Genomic DNA, 15335 nt, shown 5'->3' with positions numbered 1-15335 from the left:
CACACTTGTAATCATAACATTTTGGGAGGCCAAGGTGTGAGGATTGCTTGAGGCCAGGATTTTGAGGCCAACCTGCACAACATATTGAGACCCTGTCTTTGCAAAAAAAATAAGAGAATTAGTCAGGCGTGGTGGTGTACGCCTGTAGTCCCAACTACTCAGGAGGCTGAAGCAGGAGGATCGCTTGAGCCCAGGGGTTCAAGGCTACAGGGAGCTATGATCACACCACTGCACTCCAGCCTGGGTGTCAGAGTAAGACCTTGTCTGAAAATAATAATAATGAAGCCTATTACTTGGGTTAGTTTCTAATGATGGGTCCATTGTTTAGAGGTGTTGTCTAACACCTCTAAAACTAGATAATTTCTAAGATCCCTTCTAATTATGACATCATTATGATTTTATGACCAAATCAATGAGGTCCATACGGAATCAAAGTTAGAACTAGTCTGATTTAATTTTTAAATATAATTTAGAGAGGGAAATCTTCAAATCTGCAAATAATTCTAAACTCTTTGGGTAAAAACAATACCAAATCAATAAACATAAATTACCAAAAATATTTCTCAAGGCTATGTGAGAGGGCAGAAATATGGCAAATAGGCTTCAATGGGCAAATATTGCTTGAGGAAAAATAATTTCAGTTCTACTTTTAGAATAATGGTTTGGAACTATGACTAACCCAGAAAGCTGGGTGTCCTTATTCTGGTCCCTGCACTGTCACTGTGTATGCTTCCTCGGCCATACACACACATAGCCAGGGTTCTGGATACCATCCTGAAGGATACTGAGAAGAAAACAGAAAACAAAACATGCCGGATCAGCATGCCATAAAAATTTCCAGTTTATCCCTATTGACTGGATGTTTTTGTCCCCCAAAGAGCTTAGTGAGGATGCAAGAAGAGCTACTGAGTGAAAATGCTATACTAGGCCAGGTGCCGCGTGGCTCACTCCTGTAATCCCAGCACTTTGGGAGGCCAAAGCGGGCGGATCACCGGAGGTCAGGAGTTCGAGACCAGTCTGGCCAACATGGTGAAAACCCATCTCTACTAAAAATACAAAAATTAGTTGGGCATGGTGGCGGGCACCTGTAATCCCAGCTACTCAGGAGGCTGAAGCACAAGAATCGCTTGAACTCAGGAGGCAGAGGTTGCAGTGAGCCGAGATCGCGCCGCTGCACTCCAGCCTGGGCGACAGAGTGAGACTCCATCTCATAAACAAAAATGAAACAAACAAACAAAAAAAAATCTACCTGGTCTAAAATGACTGGAATGAAAAATGCCTTGATCTCACATCAAACTAAGAAAAAGTATTCACAGGATCTTGCCTTCTCACCTATTCCGGATCACCCGGCAGATCAGGGTAAAAGCCTCAATAGGGCCTTCTCTATATCTTAAAGCAATTTCATATAGCATATTCAAATGAAAGATTAACAGAGTCTTTGGCTCTTGCAACCCATAAGCCAAAGTATACATAAAGACCACCAAAACAAAATACCTCATCCAAAAGACATGAGAATAAAGACAGATTTGTACCTTTTCCCTGTTCTCCAGGTGGTGGGTACACTTGATAAGAAGAATCTTTTCCACTTAACAGAGATACTATAACACAGTAACTAAAACACACACATTTTATGATGAAGTTTGACAACTTGAGTTAATGTAACCAATTTCTATGTTTTACCAGGTCAATGGAGAGTCTCGATTCAAATGTTCTTCACAGTTGTCACACCCACAGGATCACAAACTCAACTGAATCTCCTTTAGGTCAAGTTTCTGTGGAAGAAACTCAGAAAATGGGACCTGGAGAAATACTCTTCTCATCTAAGTTGTCAAAACACCTATGGTCATTTTTCAGTAACTGATAATCCAAGAGTAAAATATTAAAGTCCAAATCGTGTGTGTGTGTGTATAAAAGAATTTTATTTATAATAAAGGTGGTACTTCAAAAATGCAGAGAAATGATGGATTATCTAACAAATGGTACTGAGGTAATTCATTAACATTTGGAAGAAATTAAGTTAGTACCCTACTTTACATCACAAATCAACTCCAGGCAAGTTAAGGTTTTAAACACAAAAACAGGCCAGGCACAGTGGCTCTTGGCTGTAATCCCAGTGCTTTGAGATGCCAAGGCAGGAAAATCACTTGAGGCCAGGAATTTGAGAGAGCAGCCTGGGCAACACAGTGAGACCCCATTTCTACAAAAAAACCACAAAAATTAGCCATGCTTGGTAGCATGTGCCTGTGGTCCTTAGCTACTTGGGAAGCTGAGGCAGGAGGATCACATGAGCCTAGGAGTTTAAGGTTGCAGTGATCTATGATCGTGCCACTGCACTCCAGCCTGGGTGACAAAGCCAGACCCTGTCTCTAAAAAAATAACAAATACAAAAACAAAAATATTAAATAACTAGAATAAAACTCGGATAGTATTTATTTGCCCTCGGGTAGGCAAGGCCCTTCTAAACCTCTGGGCACAGGCAAAATATACAAAACATTAATAGATTTGACCACATAAAAACATATTAAACATCTGTACATCAAGATAAAATTTAAAAAACAGGCTGGGCACAGTGCCTCACACCTGTAATCCCAGCACTTTGGGAGGCTGAAGTGGACAGATCACTTGAGGCCAGGAGTTCGAGGCCAGCCTGGCCAACATGGTGAAACCCCCTCTCTACTAAAAAATACAAAAATCAGCCGAGTGTGGTGGCGCACACCTGTAGTCCCAGCTACTCAGGAGGCTGAGGCAGGAGAATCGCTTGAACCTGGGAAGCGAAGGTTGCAGTGAGCTGAGATCGCACCACTGCACTCCAGCCTGGGCAACAGAGCAAGACTCAATCACAAAAAAAAAAAAAAAAGAAAGCAAACTATAAACTGGGAGTAGTCTTTGCAATATATATGACAAAGAATTAATATTCTAACCATATTAAGGCTTTTATATATCAATAAGAATTGATGAACCCACCCCAATAGGAAAATGGGGAAAGGGTATGAACAGGCAATCCACACACACACACACACACACAAATGACCAAGAAACACTTGCACACAAATGTTCAACCCTATTATTAACAAAAGAAATACAAATTAAAATACAAATTAAAGAATAACATTTTTAACCTATCAAATTTGCAGAAATTGTCTTAAAAAATAATACTCCACATTAGTGAGGATCTTGAAATAGACATTCTTATACTGTCAGTGGAAATGGAAGCTAATTGGCCAAATACATCAAAAACCTTAAGCATGTTCATACCCTTTGATCCAATTAATTCCACCTTAAAAAAATCTATTCAGAACATAATCAGAGATTCACAAAAACCATATACAAGGGTATCAATCAGAATGTTTTGTGTAATATCAAAACATTGGAAATAATCTAAATGTTCACCAACAGGGGAATGGTTATACGAATTATGGCACACACATGATGAAATATTATTTAACTATTAAAAACCATTTTTTTCAAAAAATATATGGTGATCTAGGAAAATGTTCATGACATAAGTTAATGGGAAGAACATAAAACTGCTTAAAGCCAATAATCTCCTTCTTAAAACAGATAGATACAAACATATTATATGATATATGTAATATAAATATATAAAAGTTTAGAGGGAAATACACAGAAATATACACATACAACAGTGGTTATCTCTGGATATAGTTTTACAGATGATTTGAATTTACTTTACTTTGTATTTTTCTGTATTTTCCAATTTTCCACAAATCTAAATGTAATATACTTTTAAATGCAGGAGAAAAATATAATTTGAAGAGAATGGGAAAGTAGACTGAACAGGATAGGCTCAAGGACAAAGCCAGGACACACATGCACTAGAAACTTCTCTCCACACTGCTCCTGGCTTCATTAATCATTTTCCTCTGGGACTATTCATTCAACCAGTTCCAGACAAGTCCAGTTAAACATATTATCACCATTATCACCCAGCCATCTTATCCAAAAGTAGACCAAAGAAGTTTTGTGAATGCCTTGCAGAAATCTAGATATGGTGCATCTACCGTATTTCCCTAATCTACAGCCCAGTAACCCTGTCCATCAAGAAAATTTGATCAGGCTGACAAGACTTTTTTGTCCTTGGTGAACCAATACCAGTTCCTAGTGCTCACCACTTCTTTTTCTGAATATTTACAAAACAACTCTTAATCTACCCTGGAATTTAACCCAAAATTTGCAAAATTCTCTCCTTTTTGAAAATCCAAAGGACGTCTACTTAGGCCCCTAATGTACATATTTATACAAAATATGTTAATTTTCTAGTCAAATTTTTTATCACTTAATTTCATCAAGTAGAAAAATCATAAAATCTCTAGGGCCTTTGCTTTTTTAGCACAGTGGTGCCATCTCAGCCCACTGCAACCTCCGCCTCCCAGATTCAAGAGATTCTCCTGCCTCAACCTCCTGAGTAGCTGAGATTACAGGGGTGTACCACCACGCCTGGCTAATTTTTGTATTTTTAGTAGAGATGGGGTTTCACCATTTTGGCCAGGCTGGTCTCGAATTCCTGGGCTCAAGTGATTCACCCTTCTGGGCCTCCCAAAGTGCTGGAATTACAGGCATGAGCCACCACGCCCGGCCTGCTTTTTTAAAGATACCTAAATTCAGCAAAAAATAAACAAAAGTCCATTTCAAGAGGGGAAGACAAGACCCTCATAAGCAAGACTGTTACTAGCTCAAGACTCTGTGAGTCTTGGCCGGGGGTAGTGGCTCAAAGCCTGTAATCCCAGCACTGCTGGAGGCGGAGGCGAGGGAATCACTTGAGCTCAGGAGTTCAGGACCAGCCTGAGCAACATGGCAAAACCCAGTCTCTACAAAAAATACAAAAATTAGCAGAGTGTGGTAGCATGCACCTGTAGTCCCAGCTACTTGGCAGGCTGAGGTGGGAGGATCACTGGAGCTCAGGAAATTGAGGCTACAGTGAGCCATGATCACACCATTGCACTCCAGCCTGGGTGACAAAGTGAGACAAAAGAAAAGAGAAAGGAAAGAGAAAGGAAAGGAAAGGAAAGAGAAAGGAAAGGAAAGGAAAGGAAAAAGAAAAAAGGAAGGAAGGAAATAAAAGTCTATGCTGGGTGCAGTACCTGTAACCTTAGCACTTTGGGAAGCTGAGGTGGAAGGACTCCTTGAGCCCAGGAGTTCAAGACCAGCCTGGGCAACATAGTAAGATCTTGTCTCTATACAAAAAAATAAAATTAAAATTAAAATTTAAAAAGGGGCTGAGTGCAGTGGCTCACTCCTGTAATCCCAGCACTTTGGGAGGCCAAGGTGGGTGGATCACTTGAGTCCAAGAGTTCAAGACCAGCCTGGGCAACACAGCAAGACCCCATCCCTAATTTAAACAATAAAAGAGTCCAGGTACAAATAGGAAATTGTAAATTGAATTCACAACTCATGACCACTTATCTGACACAGAATTTGAGGTACACACTAGTGACCATTTTGCACAGTCTCCTCATTTTATAGATCAAAAAATTGAGTCCCTAAGAGGAAGGTTGACTAGTCTAAGATCATTCAGCTACTCTAAGTCAGAACCCAGGGCCTTGGCTCCTCTGCCAAGATTTTATATATATATAGATTTCATACATATATACATTCTCACATAAAAGGAGCAAAACCGATATATTTTACAAAAAACAATTACCCTATTGTGCAATATAAGACTAAAGCTTTAAACAAAGGAACAGTGTCAATATAAGAGTCAAGATTTCAACAAGCAACATATTAAACCAAAAAGAAATCCTAAAAAGCTACAGTTAAGTAAGAAATAACTCATTCTCAGGCTTGGCACAGTGGCTGAAGCCTGTAATCCCAGCACTTTGGGAGGCCGAGGCGGGTGGATCACCTGAGGACAGGAGTTCGAGACCAGCCTGGCCAACATGATGAACCCTCATCTCTACTAGATATAAAAAATTTGCTGGGCATGGTGGCTCATGCCTGTAATCCCAACTACTTGGAAGGCTGAGTCAGGACAATCACTTGAACCCAGGAGGCAGAGGTTGCAGTGAGCTGAGATTGCGCCACTGCACTCCAGACTGGGCAACAAGAGTGAAACTCCGTCTCAAAAAAATAAAATAAAATAAAATAAAAAGAAATAACTCATTCTCATTACTGTTATTCTAATCATTCTACCCTATCAGGAAAAACTGATGTTTTACAGACACCAAAGCTCCTAGGATTTTGCCTCAAACCATCTAACAAAGACGAGAAAGCACCTGACCAGCTAAATTCAGAGTGCTTTACTAAATCTAGCACCATGTCCTTGGGTTACATAGAATAAAGAAAAGCCCAAAACAAACACACACATATGAAGTTCAGCTCCAGGGGGCAAAATTGAAAAGAAAACTTAATCTTTTTTTCTTTTCTAAGTATATAGAACAGGGCTGGGCCTAAAAGGGTGTAGCTACTTTAAAAAAAAGCCAGACAGTTCCTCAAAAATGCTAAACACTAAGTTACCTATGACCTAGCAATTCTACTCCTAAGCATATATCACCTAAGAGAACTGAAAACATGTTCATACAAAAACTTGTATATTAATGTTCATAGCAGCAGTATTCACAATAGTCAAAAGGTGGAAACAACCCAAATGTCCATCAACTCAAGAATGGATAGACAAAATGTGGCATAACCATAGGATGAAATATTGTTCAGCCATAAAAAGTAATCAAGTGGCCGGGTATGGTGGCTCGCGCCTGTAATCCTAGCACTTTGGGAGGCTGGGAGGCCGAGGTGGGTGGATCACCTGAGGTCAGGAGTTTGAGACCAGCCTGGCTAACATGGCGAAACCCCATTGCTACCAAAAATACAAAAAATAGCTGGGCATGGTGGTGCACATCTGTAGTCCCAGCTACTCAGGAGGCTGAGGCAGGAGAATCGCTTGAACCTGGGAGGCAGAAGTTGCAGTGAGCCGAGATCATGCCACTGCACTCCAGCCTGGGTAACAGAGTGAGGCTCTGTCTCAAAAAAAAAAAAAAAAAAAGAAAGAAAGAAAGAAAGAAAAAGGAATTAAGTACTGATACATGCTATAATACACATGAATCTTGAAAACATTACGCTAAGTGAAAAAAGCCAAACACAAAAGGCCACATACTGCATGATTTCATTTATATGAACTGGCCAGAAGAGGCAACTTTATGAAAACAGAAAGTAGACTGGTAGTTGCCTAGGGCTGGGGGGGCGGGGGGGGATGAGGAGTGATTGCTAATGGGGTCAGGGCTTCTTTTTGGGGTGATATGTTCTAAAATTGATTGTGATGATAGTTGCACAACTCTAAAAATTCTAAAAATTGTTGTACCCTTTAAATGAGTGCATTGTAGCATGTGAATTATATCTCAATCAGCAATTTTTTGTTAAAAAGGTAGGCCCCTGGCTGGGCATGGTGGCTCATGCCTATAATTCCAGCACTTTGGGAGGCCAAGGCGGGCGGATCACCTGAGGTCAGGAGTTCAAGACCAGCCTGGCCAACATGGTGAAACCTCGTCTCTACAAAAATACAAAAATTAGCCAGGCATGATGGTGGGTGACTGTAATCCCAGCTACTTGGGAGGAGAATCCCTTGAACCTGGGAGGCGGAGGTTGCAGTGAGCTGAGATTGTGCCATTGCACTCCAGCCTGGGTGACAGAGTGAGACTCTGTCTCAAAAAAAGAAAAAGGGGGGGGGGGCCCTATCATTTTTATCAGATCAGCATTCCTAAGCTAAAATTATCTACGCCCAAAGCCTTAAACCCCCCCAAGCACACAAAGCAGTGAGAAGTAGTTATCTTCCTGGTTCTTTCTAGTTGCCTAATAACATAGTTGGCTTGCTCTGGTCTCAAGTCAATTTGGAAACAGAGAGAGAATCAAGAGAATCAAATCAGGGGACCAAGCAAAACAAAAGTGAATAGCAAACAATAAGCACATGAAAAATGTGCAACATTAGCCATGGGGGAAAATTCAAATCAAAACCGCAATTAGATACCACTTCACACCTACCAGGATGGCTAGAATCAAAAAGACTTACAATAATAAGTGTTGGGGATGATGTGGAGAAATTGGAACCCTTACATACTACTGGTGGGAATGTAAAATGTTGCAGCCTAAATGTGGAAAGCAGCCTGGCCATTCCACCAAAGGTCAGAGTTGTCATATGATCCAGCAGTTCCACTCACAGGTATGTATACTCAAGAGAAATATAAACACGTCCATGCAAAAACTTGCACGCAGATGTTCACAGAGCATTATTCATAATAGCAAAAAAGTGAAAACAACCCAAATGTCCATCAACCGATAAACAATACGTGGTATATCCATATAATGATATATATTCAGCTATAAAAAGGAATGAAGTATTGATACATGTACGACACAGATGAACCTTGACAATATTATGCTAAGTGAGAGAAGCCAGTCACATATTATATGAATCTAGTTATATGCAATGTCCAGATTGGGCAAATCCATAGAGACAAAAAGTATAATAGATTAGTGGTTGCTTAGACATGAGGGGGATGGGGAGATGAAGGGTGACAGCTAAAGCGTACAGGGGTGATTAAAATTCTAAAATCAATTGTGGTGATGGTTGCACAACTCTGTGAACATTCTAAAAACCGCTTAAGTATATACTCTTAAATGAATGAATCGTAAGGTCATAAAAAATGAATGACAAATACAACTCCATTTCACTTGAAGAATTAAAAAATGAATGCTTGCTTATTCCATTAATATCCTTAAGCCTGCACACATTTACTATTAAGTCAGGCAAACCAACTCCCATCTTTTGGCTCCTCCTGGGGTTCCCCCAACAGTATCATTCCCTGGTAGTCTTCCTAAATCCACTTTCCTTCTGCCTGAGAAGGGATCTCCCTCAGGCTTCCCAGCAGGCCATCTACCCTCAAGTTACTTCTTCCTGTTTATGGTCATCAAGACTGAAAAGCTGAGATTTGGGAGTTTTTTTGTTTTTTTTTTTTTTGAGACAGAGTCTCAGCTCTGACACCAGGCTGGAGTGTAGTGGCACGATCTCAGCTCACTGCAACCTCCACCTCCCGCGTTCAAGCGATTCTCCTGCCTCAGCCTCCTGAGTAGCTGGGACTACAGGCGCATGCCACCACACCCAGCTAATTTTTGTATTTTTAGTAGAGATGGAATTTCACCAAGTTGGCCAGGATGGTCTCGATCTCTTGACCTCGTGATCCACCCACCTTGGCCTCCAAAAGTGTTGGGATTACAGGTGTGAGCCACCGCGCCCGGCCTGGGAGTTCATTTATACTGCATTTGTTGACAGCTTCTGGCACTCGAAGAGTCTCAGAGTGATATCTTCTGCTGTAGCCAGATGTCTCTGGGTAGGGAGATAGTTGTGGCCTAGTGACAAAAGCCCTGGACTCAAAGAAGTTCTCCAGAAATCTGTACTCAAACTTTTATTCTGTCCCTTACAGACTTGTGTGACCCTGAGCAAGTCACTCAACCACTCTGACCCTCACTTTCCTCATTTGTAAAATGGGGATAATGCCACCTAATCCACAGGGATATTCTGAAGATTAATGCTTATAAAAGTTACCTGAAACAGAGATAATAATTCAACAAACTATTTGCCAGGCTCCATACTAGACGCTGGGGACACAAAGATAAATGTAATACTAGCTGCCTTCAAATTGTTCACAGTGTACAAATGCTGCTGATAGGAAATCATTTTCTTTCTTCCTTACCTTGCCTTCTTTTAGGATGACAACGGGAATTTCAGAACTTTGACTCCCTGCCTTGGTATACTCTCACCTTTGTGCTTTCAATGCTGATAGGATAGCAGTTACATTTACATCCTTCATTCTCAAAAAGGTGGAGATAGAATGGTTACTTAAATGTTATGGGGAAAATATCCCTTTTATGCTTTCAAGTTATTATCACCACTGATTTCTAACTCTTCCAGGCCTTACCCAAAGGTGTTTCCATGGTAAAAGTATGCTTATTCAGCACCTTAAAATAACTTACAGAAATACTCTCATTCTCTCTCACTCCTTGTACCCCCAGCCTGCCTGGATTTACATTCCCGAAAAGACTGGTCATAAAGGATCATTTCCCAGTTAAGCTACCTTAATGACCAATTTCTGGCTCACCTCCTGTTTTTGAGATCAGTTTCTACTCTAAAAACAAAAGGGCTTTCAAGAAAAATACTAGATCAGTTTATAAACAGAGGCTGATATAAAGTCACTACGGGGAAAATGTAGGAGATCTCAAAATGTTCTAACACATAACCCATCCTTCCCTTGGTGGGACAATTCCACAAGTCACAGAAAAATATTTTTCATTTTAGAATAGATTTTAAGAGAGCCTTTGCCAAGAGCCAGTTGTTTAAATTTTCAATTGAATTTTAAGCAGTATTATACATGTCCAAGAACATCATGCTATTTTTAGCTAATAGGTAGGATTGCTGTGTCCATAACCGTTTAGAGCAATCAGGAGTGAAACCACTAAATATTATCTCTTACTGTGGTATCTTATCATTTAGCATTTCTATTTCTATTTTAATATTTTCCAAAGCCTCATCAGAAAAACACCTGTAAAGCACCCATGCTAGGCACAATACAAAGTTCAAATAGAAAGACACAGTTCCTATACTTCATTATGGGTTAAACCCACATTAAGCAAACCAGGTATTTGAAAGAATCTTGGCTGGGCATTATGGCTCACGCCTGTAATCCCAGTGCTTTGGGAGGTCGAGGTGGGAGGATCACTTGGGCCAGGAGTTCGAGGCCAGCCTGGGCAATATAGTGAGACCCTGTTTCTACAAATAAATTAACAAATAAAAAAAGAATCTCACAGTTAGAGCATTCTCAAGTTGCCACCAGCCTCTAAGAATCCAGAGGAGGAACATTAGGAAGCAATTGTCCTAAACCCATCATCTTTCTAATGTTTGCACACCTTTTATGTATTAAAAGAAGAGGGGTAAGGAAAATGTTCTAGGCCGGGAGCGGTGATCCCAGCACTTTGAGAGACCAAGGTGGGTGGACTGCTTGAGCTCAGGAGTTCAAGACCAGCCTAGGCAACATGGCAAACCCCCATCTCTACTAAAAATACAAAAATTAGGCTGGGCATGGTGGCTCACACCTGTAATCCCAGCACTTTGGGAGGCCAAGGCAGGAAGAATGCTTGAGCCCAGAAGTTCAAGACCAGCCTGGGCAACATGGTGAAACCCCATCTCTACAAAAAATACAAAAATTAGCCAGGTGTATTGGTGCACACCTATAGTCCCAGCTACTCAGGAGGCTGAGGTGGGAGGATGGCTTGAGCTTGAGGGGCAGAGGTTGCAGTGAGCCGAGATCGTGCTACTGCACTCCAGCCTGGGCAACAGAGCCTGACACTGTCTCACACACACACACAAAAAGTTTTAGGCCGGGCACAGTGGCTCACTCCTGTAATCCCAGCACTTTGGGAGGCCGAGGCGGGCGGATCACAAGGTCAGGAGATTGAGACCATCCTGGCTAACACGGTGAAACCCCGTCTCTACTAAAAATACAAAAAATAAGCCGGGCGTGGTGGCGAGCGCCTGTAGTCCCAGCTACTGGGGAGGCTGAGGCCGGAGAATCACTTGAACTTGGGAGGCAGAGCTTGCAGTGAGCCGAGATCGTGCCACTGCACTCCAGCCTGGGCGACAGAGCAAGACTCCGTCTCAAAAAAAAAAAAAAAAAGTTCTAAAACGTACTGTGGTGATGGAGGCACAACTGTACCTAAAGTCACTGAAATATATATCTAAATGAGGAAACTGTATGGTAAATGACTTACCTCTCAATAACACCATTTTAAAAAGGAGACAAATTGTCTTATTCTGATTGTTCTATTAGTCAAACCTATTTTTTAAATCTCTCATGCTAAAGGCTGCACTGGTTTGGCAAAGGTGCCTCAGAGGCCACCATGGAGATCACTCTAACCTTCCCCTCCACATCCATCTTTCTTTCCCTTACACTCTTCCTAGTCTCTCCTCTGTTAATTCCCCAGTCTCCTTCCTGTTGCTCCTCCACTTTTAACTAGGTGTTAGGTCCCTCAGGTGTTCACAAGCATGGTCTGTCCCAACTGGTAGACCTCAGGATTAAGCTGATTTGCTGACCCTCTGATGCTGACCTTCAGCAACTTTCCCTTCTTAGACAAGTTATATCTTGGCTCTCTTGTCATTGTTTCAGTATGCACAATGAAGAATTGGACCACTTGATCCTTTCCAGCTCTCACATTCACGTGAAGAAAAAAAAATTCAAGTAATGAACACTTACTTGGCCAATCACATGCAAAGTCTCTTGCCAACCAACATACATGTATTTGGATTATTCATTTTGTAAATACCCACCGTGATGTAATCCTCTGAAGAACCACACTTATTTATAAATTGATCAACATGGAGTCCTTATTTTTAAAAACTAGCACTTTACCAAAGAAAATTTAGAGCCCAACACAGAATGCTTGACAGTCCCTCTGGACCAGTCTCCAGGGATCTGTTTTCAAAAGGGGAAAAAAAAAAAAAGCTTTTGCATGTTGGGGACTTGCTGGATTTACCAAACCAAAGGAGGAAGTAAGATTGATTGGTGTGGCAGAGCCTTAACAACAGTGGTTCACCTAAATCCTAAGAGAAGAAAGGCCTTATTTGGCAAGTAGTAGAAAGAACTGGCATAAAACAGCACCTCAACCTACATTATAAACTCTCAGAAATATGCTCAGAGAGCAATAAACACTGCAGGAATCCCCTTACCCTGGACAACTTGCAGTTTTTTATGCAAGCCAGGTGCATTCCCCTAACAAGTCATAGAAATATGTAGTCACTAGTATCCAGCATACCCCCACCACACACAATTCACAGTATTGTTTCCATGTGCCCAACATCAGAGAGCAAAACCGAAAGAAACATCAATTTCTCCTACAACATACACACACAAATACGCAAGAAAAACCATTTCCTTTGCAGAACCTGTGTTGTCTAAGTTGTGGGCATGAAATGCACAAATATTAGTTGCTAATAAAAATCAGACGGTTAGCTCTGTACTGGAAAGCGAACAGCACACACATAAATCATAAAAAAACAATATCCCTAAGGTGCGTTCCTGATCAGTAAGCTGAAAACCAAACAAGGAGAGAAATGACTCAAAGTGTCCATTTGCATCCCTCTTTCTCATTACCTCAGACCAACAAGCTCTCTCTCCTGTGAGTTACCTCCCTGCACTTCTGTCCTCGATCAGAAGAGCCTCGTGGAAAAGGTCGCAGGCTCTCTCTTCTTTCCCTTCAGGATCTTGAGGCACTGAAGGAGCATGGGGGGAGGGGAACGGAAAGGACAAAGGTAGGCGCTTTCCATCCCTTTCGGCTTGGCGACGGGGCTCCCAGCCTCTCCCCCTCTCATCGCGGAAATAGAGCACCTGCCAGGGAGAGGTCGGTCCCTTCCACCTTAGTAACCGGCCCACAGGGCCTAGGTGTCCCAGGAGCCCAGGCGCTGCAGCCCTAGGGGACAAAGGGGAGGAGGAGGCGAAAGAAGTCGGGAATGGTACGAATCCCTTGCAAACAAAAGGGAGGGGGCAGAATACCAAGCCGGTCGCGGCTGTTCTCAGAGGTGGACAGGTTGGGTGGAGAAATGGGTGTCGGGGGAGGGGAAGATTTAGAAAATTCCTCTAGGGCAAGGGATTAGGGAGCTGCTTGGGGGCGCAGCAGCCAGCAGGAAGGGGGCTGAGACAGGACAGAGGCCCTGGGGCGAGAAGGGGGCACAGCTCGCTGTGGGGGAGAGGTGATGGCTAAGAGGTGAAGGCCAGACTGGGCCCAGTGTAGGGTGAGCGGGCGCTGAGCCCCGCGCGGCGCTCCGAGGGGCCCTGAGGAGGGTCTCAGAAGGAGCCTGGGGACACGCAACGAAGGCATTCGGGGGAGAGGGCAGAACTGGGGCACGCAGTGTTGGAAAAGAGGCTGAGAACAGAGCCGTAGAGAGGTTAGGGGGGACTGCGAGGGGGCCTGACCCCCGTCCGCCCCACCTCACCTGGCGCCGGGTCGGAGTCCAGATCTAGTGCTGAGAAAGCGCCAGCTCCGGCCAGTCCCTCCGTCCCGCGCGGGAGACCACGGACACAAAGCGGGGCGCGCGGGAGGAGGGGAGGAGAGAGGAGGGGGAAGGAGGGAGGAGGAGGAGACGCCTGAGGCGCGCGATGGGGGGAAGGAGGGGCGCCTGCCGCCCTCCTCCTGGGTCAGGGGGCGGGGCATGCGGCTGGAGGCCGCCCTCAGCCGGCCAATGGCCACTCCACTGGCCCGCAGGCTAGGGCGCGCCTTCCCGCGGCTCACCTCTGCACCTGGGCCTCGGTTGGCCCCAGCCAATCAAACGCCTTTATTTGCATGACCAGCCCCGCCCATTCGCCCCAGCCAAGGACTGCTCACTGAGAATACAAAGAAGGCCCCCCGGAGGGGAGGGAGTCGACTCCAGTTGGCCTATCCCAAGGGCATAGTATCACCTTTTCAGCGCGTTTATGGGTCTTTCACGGTCATCTTGATGAGGGGAGGGGAGTGGGGGTCACAGAGGTTTGGCCCAAGATCTCTTAAGAGGTCGGATCTCTTCTACCTGAGGTCCTTCTAACCAAGAGCTGCTCTCCTCTTCCAGGGCACACAGTTCCCAGTCTTCTCCTGTGGGCCCTCCGCCCCCTCCCCTTTTTCCAGTCGCCCTAATCTTTGGATGCTGCTTCCAGTAGGCTGCTGCCCACTACTGGCCTTCTCCTGCACTGCAGCCCACATCAGCAGGCTCTGAGCACAGCCTTAATTGATGCTTTCAAGCCGCCCAAACCAACCCCTACCCAGCAGGAAAAGGAGAGAGGAAGAGGTTACTGCTCTAGGTAGAAGGGACCTGGTCAAGTGGCTTTGTTACCTAGGATGGCAAAAAGCCAACACATAATATAAGTCTAACTCCCCCACATCATCTCTTCCCACCTTCCCTTCTCCTACCTTCAGGTCTGTACTGGGCTACAATGGTGACTGACTGGCCGGCCCGTTTCAGAGCAGCTGCAGCCTGCTCATGAGTTGCATTCCTCAGATTCACTCCATTCACCTGTCCAAAGAGAGAAGCTGTGAGCCACCCCAAAAGCAAGAAAGGGGGTCCTCTGCACTAGCAGTTAGGAGAGGGAGATGGGTACCCCACCCCTAAGCCTGTTTAGATGCCTTTCCCAATATTCCAACCTTGCCCCTAAAACAAGGCCTAAAGGATACGACATCTCTAGTGTAACAATTATCTTCATAAAGGTCAAATGCCAATCAGGGTTAAGATCCAATAGGCATTCATTTCCTCTTCAAAGATAAGTCTGGTCCCGGTCCCTGTCACTAAGGATGTCTATAAAAACAAGATAAGT

General features: G+C 43.6%; 1 protein-coding gene across 10 annotated transcripts in view; it reads right to left on the bottom strand.

Moving 5' to 3' along the window:
* The window catches only part of DLG3 (discs large MAGUK scaffold protein 3), a 60654-nt gene that overhangs the window by 36221 nt on the left and 9098 nt on the right, over nucleotides 1-15335 (bottom strand). For 5 of the 10 annotated variants that reach the window (XM_016943701.4, XM_016943698.3, XM_016943699.4 and 2 more), the window contains one exon: nucleotides 14935-15037. In XM_016943701.4, the coding sequence (XP_016799190.3) occupies nucleotides 14935-15037 (103 nt within the window). Of the gene's footprint in view, nucleotides 1-13148; nucleotides 13465-13987; nucleotides 14164-14934; nucleotides 15038-15335 lie in introns of those variants that run through there. The other 5 variants (XM_063804397.1, XM_063804395.1, XM_016943705.4 and 2 more) reach the window with 5 other exon arrangements.

The sequence above is a fragment of the Pan troglodytes genome, chromosome X (genome assembly GCF_028858775.2).
Source record: "Pan troglodytes isolate AG18354 chromosome X, NHGRI_mPanTro3-v2.0_pri, whole genome shotgun sequence".
Lineage (NCBI taxonomy): Eukaryota > Metazoa > Chordata > Mammalia > Primates > Hominidae > Pan > Pan troglodytes.
The sequence above is the reverse complement of the archived record's forward strand: the minus strand, read 5'-3'. Positions and strand labels throughout refer to the sequence as shown.